At 36.6% G+C, this 19,014-nt stretch overlaps 1 protein-coding gene across 1 annotated transcript in view; it reads right to left on the bottom strand.

Moving 5' to 3' along the window:
* The window catches only part of cep85l (centrosomal protein 85, like), a 64,807-nt gene extending 46,501 nt beyond the window's left edge, over positions 1-18,306 (bottom strand). The window contains 4 exon segments of the mRNA XM_067384302.1: positions 14,004-14,162; positions 17,950-18,018; positions 18,021-18,068; positions 18,071-18,306. Coding sequence (XP_067240403.1) covers positions 14,004-14,162; positions 17,950-18,018; positions 18,021-18,068; positions 18,071-18,098 — 304 coding nt within the window. The 5' untranslated portion in view covers positions 18,099-18,306.
* Between the last annotated feature and the right edge of the window lie 708 nt (positions 18,307-19,014).

Here is a 19,014-nt window from a genome sequence, read left to right as displayed (position 1 = left end):
ATTTTATATTATATATATATATATACACACACATCATAGAATAGCAACATCTTTCCTATACTTTAAGCTCATTCAAACATATGAGGGAGATAAAAAAAATGTACTGTTACAACCATCTACATATTAAAATATAAACACTATAAAGTAAACATTGTCATAATTCATCAACAGTAGATCATAAGTAATCACCAGGCATAAATGCACACTATTTAGCACACGAAACCGCAAGCCTGTAGAATGTGCAACAGCATATGTTTTTAGTTTGAAACGTTCAGGGCTCACATCTATTTAATGAAATCATCGACTTAAGTTTAATGATCATATTAAGCCATATTTTCCGTCCCCAAATTTAAGTTTGCACATCTATTTTTAGTCGCAAACACAAGTGAAATGCGCTGCTAATACTAATCATGCTTACTAACTTCCAGTATTACCAGTAGAGGTTGAAGGATCACATGTCTTAACATCATAAAACAACATGAATGACCACAGCTCCTGTTCATCATACACACTCTGTAATATCTCTCATCCTCCATTTCAATGGTGAACCGATCTCCTCCTCTCATCAATCGCATAAATGATGCACTCCCTTCCTGTGTGGTTTTTCACATCCTTCCATCAGCAGCTTGTTTTAAAGCAAAGGCAGTAATATGGCTGCATGCATATTGATCTATATCCATATCCAGCAGACATATGTCTAAGAGGCAATACTAACTGGGCTGCCTCCAGTGTAATTAGTTTACCTCCTTCCTTTGAGATAAAGTATGTAATAGAGTACTAGCACATGGCAGTTTCTCATTCATCACACTTGTTCATTCATATCCTCTCTCCTTGCACAGCGGGTCTCGTTTCATTCATGAGTTTGAGGCTCTATGACTGGGACAGCTCTTTTTAGACAGGGTGAAGAAAATGTCAAGACAAGAGAGGCAATCAAAATATTTGAGGTGTCAAACTGTTGCATTGTGACACCTCAAGCTAAATTATTGATAAATACATTTAAATAAAAATACATTAAATTAAAAACTATATTATTATATATTATTAATTTATTTATATATATATATATTATTAATTTATTTATATATATTATATATATATATATATATATATATATATATATATATATATATATATATATATATATATATATATATATATATATATATATATATATATATATATATATATATATATATATAATTTATTAGCCTAATTGTTAATTTTAAGGAAAAAATAACAATAATTTAATTATAATTTAAAACTAAATTATTGTCAACATAATGTTTGGATATAAAAATGCCAACAGCAGGATTACAGTGTTGCACCTTTATATATTAGTTAAACAATTGTATCTTTTAAGAAAACATAATGATATTTCTACAAATACCATTAATATCAACAAAACTGTTAACTGGATCTATACAAAAAATACTATACAAAATTACACTATAAGTGTTGACATTTAAGTTTTCCCTATAACGACAAACAACTAAGGCCCTTTCACAATGTCAGGGCTTCAACATACCTCTCAACACAAACATCATTCGCCGCTTTGACCTTCACATAAAAAATGTTGCAAATCATCGAAGAATGATTTTACAAGGTTCCAAGGAACTAACAAAAGTGAACGTGAAATTATTTTCTCTGAATGTCAAGAAATGTCTTTGACGTTGGGTTGTGTATGTATGTGCAGCAAATTGTCTGGCTTTCATTGGCTAGAGCTGAAAATAAAAATAATTACCATGCGGTTCTTTGTGCCAGTTTTCACACAAACATCACTCCAGACCTCATACTCAAATACACTGCAGCTGGAGTCTGATGACAGACGTTCCAGTCCTCAGGGGCCACAATAACAGAGACCTAAAGCACAGGATCACATTTACCACAAAAGGGCCATCATCACAGCCGTAATGGCTTACATGCGATTCCCAAAGAGATGAAAGGAGGTCAATATAAAGGAAGTTCTATGTACAAGGTCTCTTTATGGCTAAGCTGTGCCAAGAAAACATATGGAACAGTTTGGTGTTGAGATGAGAGAATTAGCTGGTGACCTCATTCATTACAAGAGAAGCTGCTCTCCTTTTCTACATCCAAGGCCTTTCATGAATTAAATTAAAATTGATTGAATTTAAGAGCTACAAATTTCACAGACTAACAAAGCTTAAACTTATTTTAGGTCTATAACTGTTGTTACAAAAGATTTATATTTCAAATAAATGCTGTTCTTCTGAACTTTCTTTGAAGATCATTAAAAAAGCATCAGTTTCTACAAAAAAATAAATAAATAATAGCAGCACAGTTGTTTTCAATATTAATAATAAATGTTTCTTAAGCAACAAATCATCATATCAGAATGATTTCTGAAGGATCATGTGACACTGAACACTGGAGTATCACAGAAATACATTACATTTTAAAATATATTAAAACAGAAAACAGTGATTTTAAATTGCAATAATATTACTGTTTATACTTATGCCTCGTTTTAAAAAGCATTAAAAAAGATCTTACCGAAGCCACACTTTTGACTGGTAGTGTATATTGAGCAGAAACTAAACATTTTTAATCATATTAATGCGTTTAAGTCAAACTACATTGTCTACACAACTAACTGTCTGCTGCATCTAACAGACTTGAGCTACAACAACAACCACAAATGCTGAGTTTAATAGTGTGAAATATGACTTAGAAAAGCCAAAATCAGCAAAAAAACACATTACATAAAATAACTGAGACCTGATCTTTCCCCTTCCAACAAATTCCACTACGGAAAAGTCAAGCAAAGCTTCGTTCTGGATATCTGGAAAGAGCCACTTAAGCCCAAATAGTTTCCTTCCTGTGGTGGAGCACCAGATACAGTGAATTTAACATGAATCGTTCTTTATGTGTGGCCCTTAAGAGTACAGGTGAAGTTTCATACGATTCACGATTATGTGAATATGGGTAAAGTTAACCTGCTAAAATGCACTGGTGAACATTCCATAATGGTGTATCAAGTCAAAAACTGTATGTTCTATAGTTATAAAACACTACATTCAACAAGAGGTGCTAACCTACTTTTGTCAGCATGGCCCTTAGTTCATAATTAGAGAAATTACTCGGTCTCAACGGGGAGGTTTTCCACAGGACTACATCTTGCAGTGTTTGAAGGCCTGAAAGCTCTTATCTGGTTCCTCTAAGGCAAGCGGATTATCCCTTTTGCAAAGCATCACTGGATTTCATTCTATTTTCTATATGGGTGGTGATATGACTCATGTTTCAATGCGGCACAAGTAAACAAAAGTCCTGCTTTCACATCCATGATTAGGGATGTGCAAAACTACATATCCTAAAAATCAATTAGTCTGCGTGCTGTCTGAACAATTAGTCAGCTTGTTGGTCATAAGAAAGCCCTGTGTAAATTCTATACAATTGTTTACTTGATGTGTCTTCTTAAAAACGCATGACACAAAAGCCCAAAACTGCACAGATCAACAATTAAAAATATTTGGACTGACAGTAAATGCATTAAAATATACTGCCAAGGAGGGTGAATTTGTTACCAGGGACGAAGAGATGAATTTAGAGATTAAACATCTAGACAACTGATCCTGATGGCAAAATACTGATGAATCATTTTAACCAGAAGAGCAACAAAAACACATCATAGAGCTACTGGGAATCTGGTGGTTAACTGTAGTCACTTGTTAGTGCAAGTAAATTAAGAGTCATGTCCTAACCAAATAAAACCGAGACAGAGGAAAGACTCTTCTGTTTCATTGTCTAGAAAAGCACAGTGATACTCAGCATATACTAGCAAACAATATCAACATGTGTGAGGCTGTGAGCACTAACTTTGATGGGTTAAATGCAGAGGACAAATTCTGAGTCACGTCACTTACATAGCTTCCTGTTTACCAGATAACTCACCAATGAATTGAAACCAATGGAACAGTCAGAACAGTCAATCTATCTATCTGGCAATGGCAGAGAATGTAGGTCACCAACATGGGGAGCTTGGAGGCTTCAAAGCCGCATCATTTGTCGATTAAACATTATTGTATTTATAAATAGCAAGATTTGGTCTCAGACATACAAAATGCATGTCCCAAATCACTTAGAAATACAACTATTAGGAGACTATATGGTTGTGAATCTCGTTTCTTGTTGACTTTAATATGTAGCATTTCTGCTAACTCATCCTTCAGCCATTTTCCACCACCATGTGATTGCTAATACTGTTTTTTTTTTTGCCTTAAAGGTGCCCTATTATGCCCTTTTCACATGATGTTATATAGTCTCATGTGTCCTCAGAATGTGTCTGAAGTTTCAGCTCAAAATACCCCATGGATTTTTTTTTTTATTATACCATGTTTTAACTGCCTATTTTTGGGTGGGAGAAAAAAATGTGCTGGTTTGGTATGTGTACATTTAAATGCAAATGAGCCCGTGCCCCCAAAGCTCACAACTCTAATACACCGCATAAATAATACAGAAGTTCACACAACAAATTACAAACATCATGAAATATATCATGATATCATGGATCATGAACAGTTGGTATCGATCCACTGCCATTTTCTCTATTGTCCTTGCTTGCTTCTTCACAACACCTGCAGTATTTCTGATGATTCGGCTGTACAGTTCCACATTAATACTGCCTTGCCAAGAACATGGGCTGGTATATGCAAATTTTAGGGGCGTAAATATTAATGATCCTGACTGTTACATCACAGTTGGTGTTATGTTGGGATTTGTCTGTTTTTCAGTGGTCTTTTGCACGCACAAGATTTACATAAGGAGGAGGAAACAATGGTGTTTGAGGCTCATGATACGTAATTTCCATGTACAGAACTCTTATTATTCAACTATGTCAAGATAAATACAGTTTTCCATTCTATGGCACATTTAACTAGTCTTACAACTAAACTAGTCAAACTTTCTTTCAGAGGGAAATCTTTATCTTTATCTCCATACTATGATCAAGATATGCTGGATACTAAACAGACCTGCTTTCAACAGAGAATTTTCCAGAGAAAAAAACGTGAGTTAGCCCGTCATGGCTGTGCGGTTAAAACCCAGAGAGATTATTAATTAAAAAGGGCAGGGTAGAAGCTTCCAAGTGCGAACATGGCTGCACTCCAAGTATAATTAGAAAGCCTCACACAGACAGACTTCCATCCTTTCACACTGCCCTCATCCATAAAAAAAAAAACAAGACATCTTATTAACTGTCCACATACTACACAAACTGGTTCTGCAAGTTATGGAGTTGTGATTGAAAATCCTATTTGGGTGAGATTTAATCAACGCTCAGCTTGACCCTTAATTCAGAATTGATTAAGATGGTGTTCACATGCTCAGAAAACCTTTACGCCTCTGCCAAAAGGTGAAACGGTCTGTTATTTCTGGACGACCCTGCACTGGCAGGCTTTTCAACACCATTGAGCTTTCAACACAAACAACACAATATGTCAGATGAGTAAATTAACATGCCAGCTTGTCTCAAAGCAGACACCGGAAAACAATTATTCTGGAAATCAGGTAGGGGGCTTAACAAGTTACATCAACACTAGGGGTGTGACGAGACAGGTATCTCACGAGACGAGACGAGACAAGACAAGACTCGAGACTGAGTTCACGAGACGAGACGAGACAAGATTTTTACACACTATTTTTAAGAAATCCTCTATGGTGAAATCATGACTAGAAAAAATATTCTGCAGGTGTATTTGAAATGTTTTAACTAATCATCTTGTAATGAATGTCATTTCAGTTTTACTTTCTGAGTATGAATTATCATATGCAGTAAAAGACAACAATACTCAAGCACTGTAAAAGGTTTTGCTACTAACTCAACTGACTTCTTTTCTTATTTCAGTCTCTTCAGACCTCACTGTACATGATCTATGAGCTTCTACAACTTCTGACCTCCTAACTGAACTCCTTTCCACAAACTGATCATAGAAATAAAAACAGTATAAATAAAAATGTTAACACTTTACAATAAGGTCTCATTTATTAACATTAATGTATTAACCAACATCAACTAACAATGAGCAATATATTTGCTACAGTATTTATTAATCTTAGTTTATGTTTGTTAATAAAAATAGTCATTCATTGTTAGTTCATAGTTTACAGTGCATTAACTAATGTTAACAAATGAAACCTTATTGTTTGTGCTTAATAAGATTAAGAGAAAACTGTTATTCGTTTTCATGGTAACACTTTACAATAAGTGCAACCATAATCACACTCTCTCAATATTCAAAGTGAAAATAAGACCACATTTTTCTTTGATACAGAGCTGAGAGATGGTTACAACTACACTTTCCCGCCTAAAATAGCTTTCATATTGAGAGATATCTGCATTCATCAGGGAGCCGCTTTCAAAATGCGGGTATTGAAATCGCGTTTGAATGCGCGCTCGTGTTTACTTTCACTTTCAGCGATCGCGCGTAACTCTGTAAATATGGAGCGGCGGCGACCTTTATCCAACTGAATTAAATGTTTTTTATTTAAATAAAAAGCAAAACGACAGTGGAGGTTAGGGCTGGGCGATGTATCGAATGCTTTTGTCACGCGCATTTCTTCAGTAAAGCCGGTTCCCTGATTACCGCTAAATCGCCATCACCTGCTTTCAAATGAAGCGGCATTTAATAGACAGAGCCGTAGTTCACTGATAAGACACGCAATATCGCGTTCAATATCGATATGTATCGCCGTCGATATTGAGCGCGATATTGCGTGTCTTATCAGTGAACTACGGCTCTGTCTATTAAATGCCGCTTCATTTGAAAGCAGGTGATGGCGATTTAGCGGTAATCAGGGAACCGGCTTTACTGAAGAAATGCGCGTGACAAAAGCATTCGATACATCGCCCAGCCCTAGTGGAGGTGTAATGTAAACGTAACGGTGGCTTATTCTTTCCTAATCATCCTAACCACTCTGTCATGGCAACATCACAAGACTACTTTTCGCCTCGACGTGAAATCTTGTCACAGTTTAGTCTCACACCCCTAATCAACACATTACAATTTAAAGACAAAAAGATGTGAAAATGAAAAACAATAGGACTTAAGTCATACAATCTGCAATCTTTCTTTAAAATCTAAAAAAGTTTGTTAGGCATTATTCAAGATGTACTTCTTAAAAAGACATTACTATCTCAGGTGTGCATTAATTATCAATTCAACAGTCATCATCAGTTATTCCTTAAAGTGCCTCTTAATAGAATATTTTAAAAGTTCCTAATTTTGTTTTGGAGGTCTCCTACAACAGGTTTACATGCATCCAAGATCAAAAAACACTTTAATTTTCTCATGATTGTTCAGATGGCTCAGTCTGATGTGATTGGTCTACCGTTTACAGCGTGTGTCGGAAATGAAACGGCCATTACCATATCTGAATTTCAGCTCTGGAGGCTTCCTCAATCCTTAGCGATTGTACCCACTGTAAGGACAGTAATGAATGCATTGATTTTACAATATCAATTAGAAGAACTAGTTAAAATTCCTCTCTTATGATGCTTTCAAAGAAAAAAAGACTCAAAGAAATCCAAGCTATTGGATATAGTCGAAGCTGAAAAGTACAATACTTACAAAGCTAATATATTTAAAGAGGTTGAGGACTTAGCAAAAGGCAGTCTTTGGTATCAGTACATTTGGCTGGACTGTTACTGATATAAAAAAGTGATTGTTTTTGGCTGTGGGAGGATTTGCTATTAGGCTAACTGCCATGAAGCAATGCACACCCATATGCAGGGACATATCGGCAAGGCAAATTAAAAAATTGTCTTGCATATATGCATGAGCTGATATGAGCAATTAACAAATTTAATTAAGTCTACCACATACCTCATTGGATATTCATGGACGGAAATACTTCATACATTTAAAAATGCCCAAAAATCAGTTACTTGAGCAAAATGGTTTTGGCTCTCATGTAAACTAAGAAGAGAATGTTAATTCAGTGTTGTGTCAAACTCATTCGTCATTCAGGGTCTAAGCCATCATTAGTGCGATGGGTTTGGAGCAGCTGGCATATGAAATGTTTCGAGGTGGGGCTATGGGGTACAAAGCACAGAAGGCCATGAACAAACAATGCCCCCCTTAATCATGCTAACTGCATTACCCTACTCTCAGTCAAACGTAAATCCCAACTGGCTAATCAGACAGTGCCAGGAGCTAATCTAGGCCAAATCTAATAGAGAGTAACATTTTGACCTGTAATTCCCTTGGGACTAGGATGTTCAGTGAAGATCAGACAGATCTGAAGACAGAGATTTGGTTAATACCACTGGATTGATACTAATTTTTTAAATGGAGTAGTGACTTAAAATGGCAAATGTAAGATTGTTTACCAGTTTTTGAAACTGATAAAGCTCATTCATTTGTCAAAATTACCAAACTGTCAACATAAACACAATGTACACTCACATCTCCAACCAACCACAGACAAATAAAGTGTTTGTTATATGTAGATAGATAAGATTGACTGAAAGATAGCTACAAGGACAGCATTTCCCCCTAGCATTTTGAGTGCTGAAGCGGATTCATAAACACTTCTGATTGGCCACTGTGTTCACATGCTTAACAGATATGTCTGTGATTGGCTACAATGATCAATGCTTCAAAAACCTGTTGTAAATAGACATATTTGATGTTCTTCAATGGGCGCTTACACAGAAACACATGGAAGCTTTCAAAAGCAGTTATCTATCAGTGGACCTGGCTGCCAATAGATGCCTGCTTTCAAACGCTCTCACTCCTGCTTTCAAAACACTTGTGTGTGCTTTCAAACACTCCCGTGCTCATTGTAGCCAATCATGGACATATCTGATAAGATCAGACAGCGCTCAAAATTCTCAGCGCTCAACAGCACTCAAAATGCTAGGGGAAATGCTGGTATCCTCACATTTTTAAAAGTTCAGTTAAAAACAATGCAAACTCACAGCGATCACAAATACACTGGTATGCATGTCACTTTGTCGAGGTTGCTCTTTGTGTATTTCTGGATGTTTCAATGGCATCCAAGGCATCCTTTCCAGCAAGTCTTAGGGCACCTCTGTGTTTATTCTTGGCTGATAAGTCATGCGACTCAGGTTTCCTTTCGACACAGCTGATCCTCACACGGCAAGATGACACCTATCGTCCTAAACTACATTGCGTAAGTGCTCCGTGGAAATGCATGTACCAGGAGTGCCTGGAAAACACTCAAGGACAAATATGTTAAGGACCAGGACAGATGACTTTCATCCGATTACTGATAATCTTTAATGAGGCAGATCGGAAATATGGCAAGTGGGGCAATAAATGCGGTTCTGGTCGAATTAAGTCTAGCTATGTCATTCCCTTAACATCAATCCCATGCAAGAGTTTTTAAAACAAGAATGAAGCTTCCGATAGGAGCCATCAACCCCCAGGAGTAATTTTGAAGCTGCTACTGATGCCCATAATTAGGTATAATTAGTGACTCAGGTCATGAGGCGTCCTGGTTCAAGACAAAAGGAATTTCCTGTGCCTTGTTTTAGGTCATCCACCAGCAGCTCATTTGGAGGGAGGGAATTCTGATCCTCAAGGTGGATGAAAGTAGGTAAATCTCTAAGAGGACACATCTCTGGCACGTTTCTCAAGGTTAAACATATGTCACAGGAAAGCCTGACACTATAGACTAGTAAAGATGTCTTACAAGGAGAACTTACTCTGTCAAGAGACCTTCAGCGGGCCAAAGGGCAAGATCACAACTGATAACCGTTGAGCAACCTTTAGACTCAACAACTTCATTCAGACTGGTTACAATTATTTCATTAGATCTACAAAATCACTTAGATATATTTATATGTATACAGATTATTAGGTTATGTCGTACATCCCCCATTTTGTTCAGCATTAAACAGGCTAATTTACCAGTCAGGATAACTAAATTTCCATGCAAAGTGTATCTAAATCTAAATGCAACTGAATTCATAAGTCTTCTTAAGCGTGTTTAAGTTGGCTTGAGGCATGGTGACTATGCATGTGTCTCTATGCATCTAAGGTCACATGTGCTCAAAGTGACTGAGTACAATAGGCTAGGATGTCCTAAATGCAGGACATGTCCCCAGGCTCAAAGATATGCAACACTCTTTAAAGAACCGTAATGAGGCCGTCTGCTAATTATGAAATCCACATGAGGAGAGCACACCCAAACCATAAAAACACAGATAAAGCTAAGGCCTTTTTACTAACAATTAGCAATAACATTGTGAAACTATATGTATTGCAAAAAGCGTTATACAAATAAATGTGACTTGAACATGGCAAAAAAAGAAACTAGATTAATGATTCCCAAACATTACCAGGGGAGTTAAAAATATCAGGGCTGTCAGAAGATTATATTTAGCTAATGCATTCATTTATATAAAAACAATGCAAATGCACAGTGACCACAGATATACTGTGCATATATATACACATACATACACACAAATAATACAAAATATTTTCAGATTCTAAACAGATTTATTAAGTTTCAGAAAACGTTGGGAACAACTTAAATCTTGAGACAGTAGCTATTAAATTATAGGGTTCTGCTGTCTGTATATTATGTTCCAGACTGTTTCAGTGTGTTTTATAGAGTAAAAATGGAATAAGCCAATTCCAAGTTGAAAACTAGATGTAGTGGTTTTAGAGAGGTTTCCAGAATAGTATCCCTTTTTCATGTAGATTACAGCCAATGTATCTGCATTCGAATTCATAATGAAAGAACGATTTGGGAAAGAAGGACTTTAGGCCTCCATAAAACCATCCTTGAGCACAGCACAACATGGAGAGATTAAAACAAAGAGGCTTATTTCAGAGAATCATTTGTAAGCCTTTCTTTATCAGACTTCCTCTGCACTGCATAGCTCGACAACGCATTGTCTTCAAATGCACATTGGACTCACTGCAGTGAAACCGTTGTAATTTGAAAGAAACATGACAATATGGCTGTACTTAATGAAAATTATGTTAATGTCTTGATGTTACAAACCATCTCAGCTTAATATGTAGGATGATTACCCTCTGTTTGTTTGAGCACCTGACCAGACCAACACACTAAAACTGAGTCGACACCATCAATGACAGTGTTCAGAAATCCTGTATGAGAACAAGCATTATTTTTGCAATTCCATTTAGCATGTTCATATCTGCTGAATGGTAACTCATCGTCATATAATTATAATTATCGAAATCCTCATTAAAGTAGCCAAAGTATTTAAGAAACAAACACACAACAGAAATTGAAAAAATGACAAGCGTTAAAAGTTCTACATGCAGGGATTTAGTCATCGTGTCTGTCTGTGCAAGGGTGGTCATACTTATTTTCTCTACCATGAGGTGATATCACGGTTCTCATCCTACACAGTGATTACAGATGTTTCCATGGCAGATCTGCCCTACTTCTGGAGCCAACTCATACTGGCTGCTTATATCTAGAAAAACAGTCCTGAGATAATTCTTGACTGAAACAAGTTTGTTTGTACTTATAAAATTTGGGGCATATCGATGAAGTCACATGTTTTCACAAAAGCCAAAAATCACAACACAACAGAATGTATGAACAGCCTGTGACTCTGTGCCTGACCTTGATTTGAGCCCCGGAGGCGTATTTACTGCACTAATGATAAACAGATCAATTAAAGCAGTGAGCTGTGATCAATAAGAGCATAACCACGGTCAGCCTGACGACAGGACGGGACGTCTTCCTGGGGAACTGAGCCAGGAAAATGTCAACTCCCTTTAGACAGCAATGGGACAGGAAGTAGGGTGAGATAATAACCAACATAGATATTGGATGGAAATATAGGGCAGGATGATGCGCCTCCAGCTGGGAGCTCACACTGGAAAAGACATGATATACCATAGCACAAATCCATCATAGCCCTAGGCATCAATTATGATGACAAATCAGGGGTGAAAAAACCCCAAAGACCTTCATCATTGAAGGTGAGCCCACAAAATCAGAGACTTTGGGGTAGGCTGTTTTGACCACCTAGTAACACCCTAGCAACCACTTAGCACACCCTAAGAACCACTTAGAACAACCTAGGAACTATACAGAACACCCTACAATGGCATCTGAACTTGTAAAAAACTACTTAGTAGTATTTTAGCATTATTTATATATTATTATTTAATATATGACATTGTTTAACTTGTATACATTGTGTGTTTGTAATTGAACCATCACCTTGGCGCAGCTAGTAGCATCATGCTCAACCAGATGAGATACAGGAACTCTGACATTGACATGAATACGGACCACCAACATCTAGTAAATAATGCTCAATAGTGCAGCTAAATTTAAGTGCCATTCAATTTGTGTTTGTAAATGTATACCATATGTTTGTTTTGAACAAAATTGTAAAGGAACAGCCTTCCACTGAAATCCCATGCATAATGTATGAAGAGCTCTAGTAAAGTGCTACTTTTTGACTGAGCTGCCTTGCGGGTGATTATAGCTGCTAAGTTGTTGGTAGTTATATACACTAAAATATGTATGACCATATCAGAAATCAAATGGAAGAAAATAGGAGATGAGCATCTGCCGTGACTGTTTTGACAATCACTATTTTAACTAAAACATTCTCATTGAAATCTCTACATCAACCAAATATATAACCTGCAAATTTCATCTTAGATGATACAATTATGGCTAAACTCTTTCAACGCTCTACCTATACTGAGACTAGAATAATATTAAGACAAATTTCAACCTGTACATCAAATGAAAAATCAAAGTCAACTTAATTTCTACTCACATTTCTCTTTGCAAAGACAAAATCACAAAATCCAAAAAAACAGGTCTCTTGGTTCACTTGCACAAACAGACATTCAAAAGTTTGGGGTCAATAAGATTTTAAAGAGATTAATACTTTTATTCAGCAAGGATGCATTAAATTAATCAAAAGTGACAGTAAAAACTATTACATTGCTATAAAAAAATCAATTTTAAATGAATGCTGTACTTTTGAACTTTATATTCATCAAATAATCCTGAAAAAGTATGACCGTTTCCAAAAGATATTAAGCAGCACAACTGTTTTCGACAATGTTAATAATATTACTTGTTTCTGTTGAGCATAAGAGACTTCTTCCAAAAATATTTTAAAAACCTTACCGACCCCAAACCTTTGAATTAGTAGAGTATAATTGGGTTACACTTTATTTTAAGAGGACATAGTTACATTGTACTTAATATTAAATAACTACATGTACTTACTCTAGAGTTAGGGTTTGGTTTAGGGTTAGTTACTTGTAATTATGCATAATTAATTGTTATTACTAAATTAAGTGCAGGTAGTAACATGTAACTACTTCACCTTAAAATAAAGACTAATCTATAATTGCTCTCACCTTTTTCTTTCTGCTTCTAAATTATTCCAATGCAGTCATCCATTTCAGGCATTGCTCTTGGTTTAGACTCAAATTGTATGCCTTATAATTCCTATGTTGTCTAACATGTTAAATAAAAAAGCTTGGCTTAATGTGAAGAATCAGTTTGAGGCACTAATAAACATACATGTGATTTGGAGTGTTTGGATGCAAACAGTCATTTGGCAAGAGAGAAAACCAATGGATTTCACATTACTCATCATCTTATAATCTCTACCCATAAGCCACAGCACACATTGGCCTACATACATTTAAGAGAGATTGAAGCGTGACCCATTTCTAGAGGCTTTTACGACACGTTGCTTGCTCAGGATGACTTCTCAAAAATCAAAGTGGCAGACAAATAACAGCTCTAGTTTGACCTCGCTAAAGCGATCCTATTTAAGTTTTTGTCTGACTAAAGCGATGCATAAGAAGATGGGTCATGACTTCGGGCTGATTTTGTAATGAGCTTGCTAGAAAATGTCTGACTGTGAAAACCAGCCATGAATTACAAACAGCAGATCAATAATACGTTTCACACCTCACAAAACAGATTTAGGCTAGTCAAACAAGCCACCCATGGTTTGTTCGAAAGTAAGCTGCGTCATATATATTTCGTACCTTCTACGCTGTCAGAACACGAGGTTCCAATGCCGGTATCGCCACTGTCCGAGGCAGCGCTGTGACGTCGCCCGCGGCTGCTAATGCCAGCGGCGGAAGAGGAAGCTTGCCATGCGGAGTCGCAGCCTGGGACCCATCCAGGAGAGGACGTGCTCGAACCTAGGAAACAAACAGAACAGGGTTACCATGGAAGAGGATGAGACAAACAGAGGGATGTCATGTCCAACAAACACATGATTTCACACTGTACCACCATTTAAACTATACTTTGTCTATTCATAATGAAAGGCTTTTAGTTAAGTCTCAATAACGACAAGGAAGTGAAACCAGATACTGTAAATCTCAGATAGCTATTACAAACACAATTACTTCAATGAAAATGAGCTCAATGTGAACATGTATAGGGTTAAGAATCAAGAACCAGTGCTCATATAGAATCAGTTCTATTCTACTCAAATGTATCAAAAAGAACCGCTAAATCAACCAAACATCATGAAAACCTATATGACTAATATGAAAAAGAACAGTTTTTTTGTCATAATATTATTGGTAATTCTATTAGCAATATTATTAGTATTGTCTTATTATATAGGCCCTGTATGCACCTGGTATTACGATGCAATTTGGTCGATCAGATAACAAGTAGACGAAGGAAACACAATCTCTTTTGTCCACTTTCAACCACTTCTGTCCTGATTTCTACGAGGGAAGGGTTTATGGCCGTGTAAATGTATGGGTTTCTTCAGATCTTTCGATCTAATGGATAAAATAAGCTTGCACAATTTACATATGAATGTGCTCGGAGACAACGGAAAAATATACAGAGAGCTGCAGCTTTTGTTTCTGCTTTGATAACCGCAAGAGCATGCTGAACGCTGTGAGCGAGTGTTAAAAAATTAGGAATGTTGAGAGAACATTGTGCTTGGTACATTTTTTGTCGTCAAACCAGGGTCGCCATATTTTGTTTTCACAACAAAACCCACTCAATTGCTACTCAAAACTAGCCCAATTGTGTTTGGGGGGTTCCCCGGTAAAAAGCGTGTTACAGGGAGTAAAATTTGCATTCCAGGGGCTAAATATCATGTTATTTGGGGTTGTTTCTACCCACGGCAACAGTGTTAAAGTAGCACAATTCCACGGGAAAACCCGCAAAAAACTTGGGTCTTCAACCAACAAGGTTTAAATCCCGTCCCATAATGTTTACGCATTAGATCAGTAGGCGGAGAATAGGCGGCCTTTTGTGGCTGTTCGAACACATTCAACCACATGAGCGTCTACACTAAGAAAGCAATCTGGTCGAATGCGTTTTCAACTTCCTCTGGAACTGGTCGAAAGTGGACAAGCTCAAAACCTTTTACACCCCGTTTAAACCTGTATTTAGCGTCGTCCACTTGTGATCCGATCAACCAAAACGCATCTTAATACCAGGTGGAAACAGACCTATAGATGCATATATGTGAGTATTTTATTTTATATACATATGTACACTATTACCAAAGTCCTTTTAAGACAAGTCATTTCACTCGGCGGCCATCTTTGAAATGCCTCTCGGGCATCCTGGGCATCATGCAATCTGTTTGAATGGGGAAACATCAAATTCTCCAAAACTGTTCGCCAACCTTATGATTAAATTTCATATTTGAAACCACCAATGAAATCTAACAACAACCGGCTCATACATTTAGTTTCTAAACACTCGAATCATGACAAAAAAAACCTATATTTTCCAGGCTGGATCAAGCTAATGCGAATGCGCAGACTTAAATGCGTGTCTCATCGGAGGCGCGCGTCTGACCGTTTCTATAGAAACTGGTGATTTTAACGGCCGCTGAAGTGACGCGATGACTTTACCAGTCGGCGATTGGCTCTTATTTAGAAGGCGGGACTTATTCCGCCATTTTGCGTGTTACGCTTTCTCCCATTCAAAACAATATGAGTGACACGTCTTGTGTTATTCTATAGTCTTTGACTATTACTCAAAAGTTTGGTGTCAGTAAGTTTGTTTGTTTTTCATATATTAATACTTTTATTCAGCAAGGGCACAATAAATTGATTAAAATCTTTTGAACTTTCTACAAGGAATCATTAACAAAAAAAAAAAATGGATCACAGTTTCCACAAAAATATTAAGCAGCACATCTGTTTTCAAAATTGATAATAATAAGAAATGTTTCTTGCAAATCGGCCTATTAGAATGATTTCTGAAGGATCATGTGACACTGAAGACTGGAGTAATGATGCTGAAAATTCAGCTTTGCCATCACAGGAATAAATTACATAAATTACAAAAAAGTTTTCAAATAGAAAACAGACATTTTAAATTTTAATAATATTTCATAATATTACAGTTTTTTGATCAAATATATTCAACCTTGGTGATTAGGCCAAATCTACTAAACCACTAAAACAAGGTGAAGTTCAGTGAACCAAATGGTCAGTCTTGCGCTAGAGGGCTTGTCCCCAATATCTGCTGGCCTAATCTATTCTGAGGTGTAATCCGTTTAGACACCACCATTTAGGCTGTCCTCCGTAATGCCTGCCAGGAAAAAAGTGGAATATGAAATCTCTTTTGCCAACATCTCTGAATATGTTGATCTGCTTCCAAAGAGGTGAACAAAAAAACGACTGATTCATAGTACAAAGCTTTCATGAAAAATTACTACAAAAATATTTCTGAGTAGATCATTACATTTTTAAAACTGCAAAGAAAAACATCACCCTTTTCCATACAGGTACAATCAGCAAAATCTACAACTACTGACACATGCATTTTTATTGTGCAATATATCTTAGAAAAGTCACAAACTTGGAGCAATTTCCTCTGAAATAGCAATAAATCAAGCAGCTAAGACAAAAAAAAAAAAAAAATACTTCAGATGCTTTATAGGAAGACCAGCAGGAGGCCAAGACCCAGCTGAAATCACCAGAACCAAAATTAGGTCTCCATAATTCCTGGGTGGAAAAACCTCAAGTTCATACCAGTTCATATGAAAGTGATCCACATTAGCCATCGTGACAGTATCAGATGTGTAAATATCCTGGGTAAACATAGGGCTTGTTGTTGACGGGGCACCAGCCGTTCTTCAAGACCACCAACAGTTATGCAACGTGATATGAATTATTAAGCACACTGGCAGAGAGACTAGTTAGAATCTGTTGCATCACTGCTCAATATTTAGACAACTTTCAACACACAAAGTGTAAAAGCACAAGCTATTAAATACCACTGAATGAGTATTTGTTTGGATTTTACTGTCACAACTGTGCAATTTGTATAAGAAAGACACATGTATGCAATTTATATTTCAATATTTGAGAGGAAAAACTTAAATTAATGCAATAATTTAACAGTTTCTAACAGTAAAAAATAAAAATCTATTTTATTGTACTATATATATATATATATATATATATATATATATATATATATATATATATATATATATATATATATATATATATATATATATATATATATATATATATATAACATTAATAGTAGCTACAAGCTTAAAACAGTAAAGATTCTATATAATAATTCAATATTTTGCTTTAGAAAAGCAACAAAATAAATTATTTTATTATATATTGATATATATCTATTAAAAATTACACACACACACACAAGCTGAAAAATTATGACGTGTGCCAAGGCACTGCATATATTAAAGAGACCCCTCTGTTATGGACCCTTGTGTCCATATCTGTCCCTTGACTCAAACAAAGGCAGGCTGAAGGTGACACGAGTGATGGTGTCAAACCATCACAGTACAATAACATCTGAACGCTCATAACGGAACATCACATATCTAATACATCACAGCAAGAGCGCGCGGAACAACAATACACGAGCCGTTACACGCGCCAGTCTGAGATCAAACATGGCTGTTCCTATGAACATATATCTGGATTACAGTGTGTCATTACACAAGCGGTAGGCTCTTACCTATCTTATAAGCGTCGAATCCGTCCTCAAAATCGTTTCTGGCCCACATTGCGTTCGGTTTCACACCGATAGATCCAACACAACGAGCCGAGACGAAATGCGCGAGCCCACCAAGAACAGGAGGGGGAGGTATTTAAGTGAAACCGCATTCCATAGTCCCGAATGACTGGAAGAACCTGCGTATATAATCTAAAATCAAAGCATTTATATGTCGCTACAATATAGTCGTGAAAGGGTTTGCGTATGTCGTAGATTTGAGCCGGAGTTCAGTTATGAACTAGTGTTCGCTCTATGACTCGCTGGCAGCTGCATCGCGAGGATGTGATCTCACTGCCTGCAGCTCCCTCCAGAGAAACGCGGAGAAACGCAATCACAGCTCGAGCGACACTGACTCCTCCCACCGAATACAGAGCCACCACACTATTACTGAAGTGTATAAAGAGACCGGGGCTAGTTGTCACAAAGTTGGAAACGGTCTTAAAGGGTTAGTTCACTTTCAAATGAAAATGTCCTGATAATTTACTCACCCCCATGTCATCCAAGATGTTTATGTCTTTCTTTCTTCAGTTGTAAAGAAATTAAGGATTTTGATGAAAACAGGATTTTTCTCCATATAGTGGACTTCAATGGAGCCCAAACGGTTCTAGAGAAACCATCGCTCATTTACTATTTTTATTATTTTTTTTTTTAAATTAAAAATAACTTAAAGGTGCCCTAGAATTAAAAATCTAATTTACCTTAGCATAGATAAATAACAAGAGTTCAGTACATGGAAAAGACATACAGTGAATAATCTCATAGATGTAAATCTCTTTTGTTTAAAAGACCTCCGAAGAACAGGCGAATCTCAACATAACACCGACTGTTACGTAACAGTCAGGCTCATTAATATGTATTACCCCAATATTTGCATATGCCAGTCCATGTTCAAGGCATTACACAAGGGCAGCCAGTATTAACGTCTGGATCTGTGCACAGCTGAATCATCAGACTAGGTAAGCAAGCAAGAACAATAGCGAAAAATGACAGATGGAGCAATAATAACTGACATGATCCATGATAACA

This window comes from Chanodichthys erythropterus, chromosome 4, assembly GCF_024489055.1.
Source record: "Chanodichthys erythropterus isolate Z2021 chromosome 4, ASM2448905v1, whole genome shotgun sequence".
NCBI classification, from domain to species: domain Eukaryota; kingdom Metazoa; phylum Chordata; class Actinopteri; order Cypriniformes; family Xenocyprididae; genus Chanodichthys; species Chanodichthys erythropterus.
The sequence above is the reverse complement of the archived record's forward strand: the minus strand, read 5'-3'. Positions and strand labels throughout refer to the sequence as shown.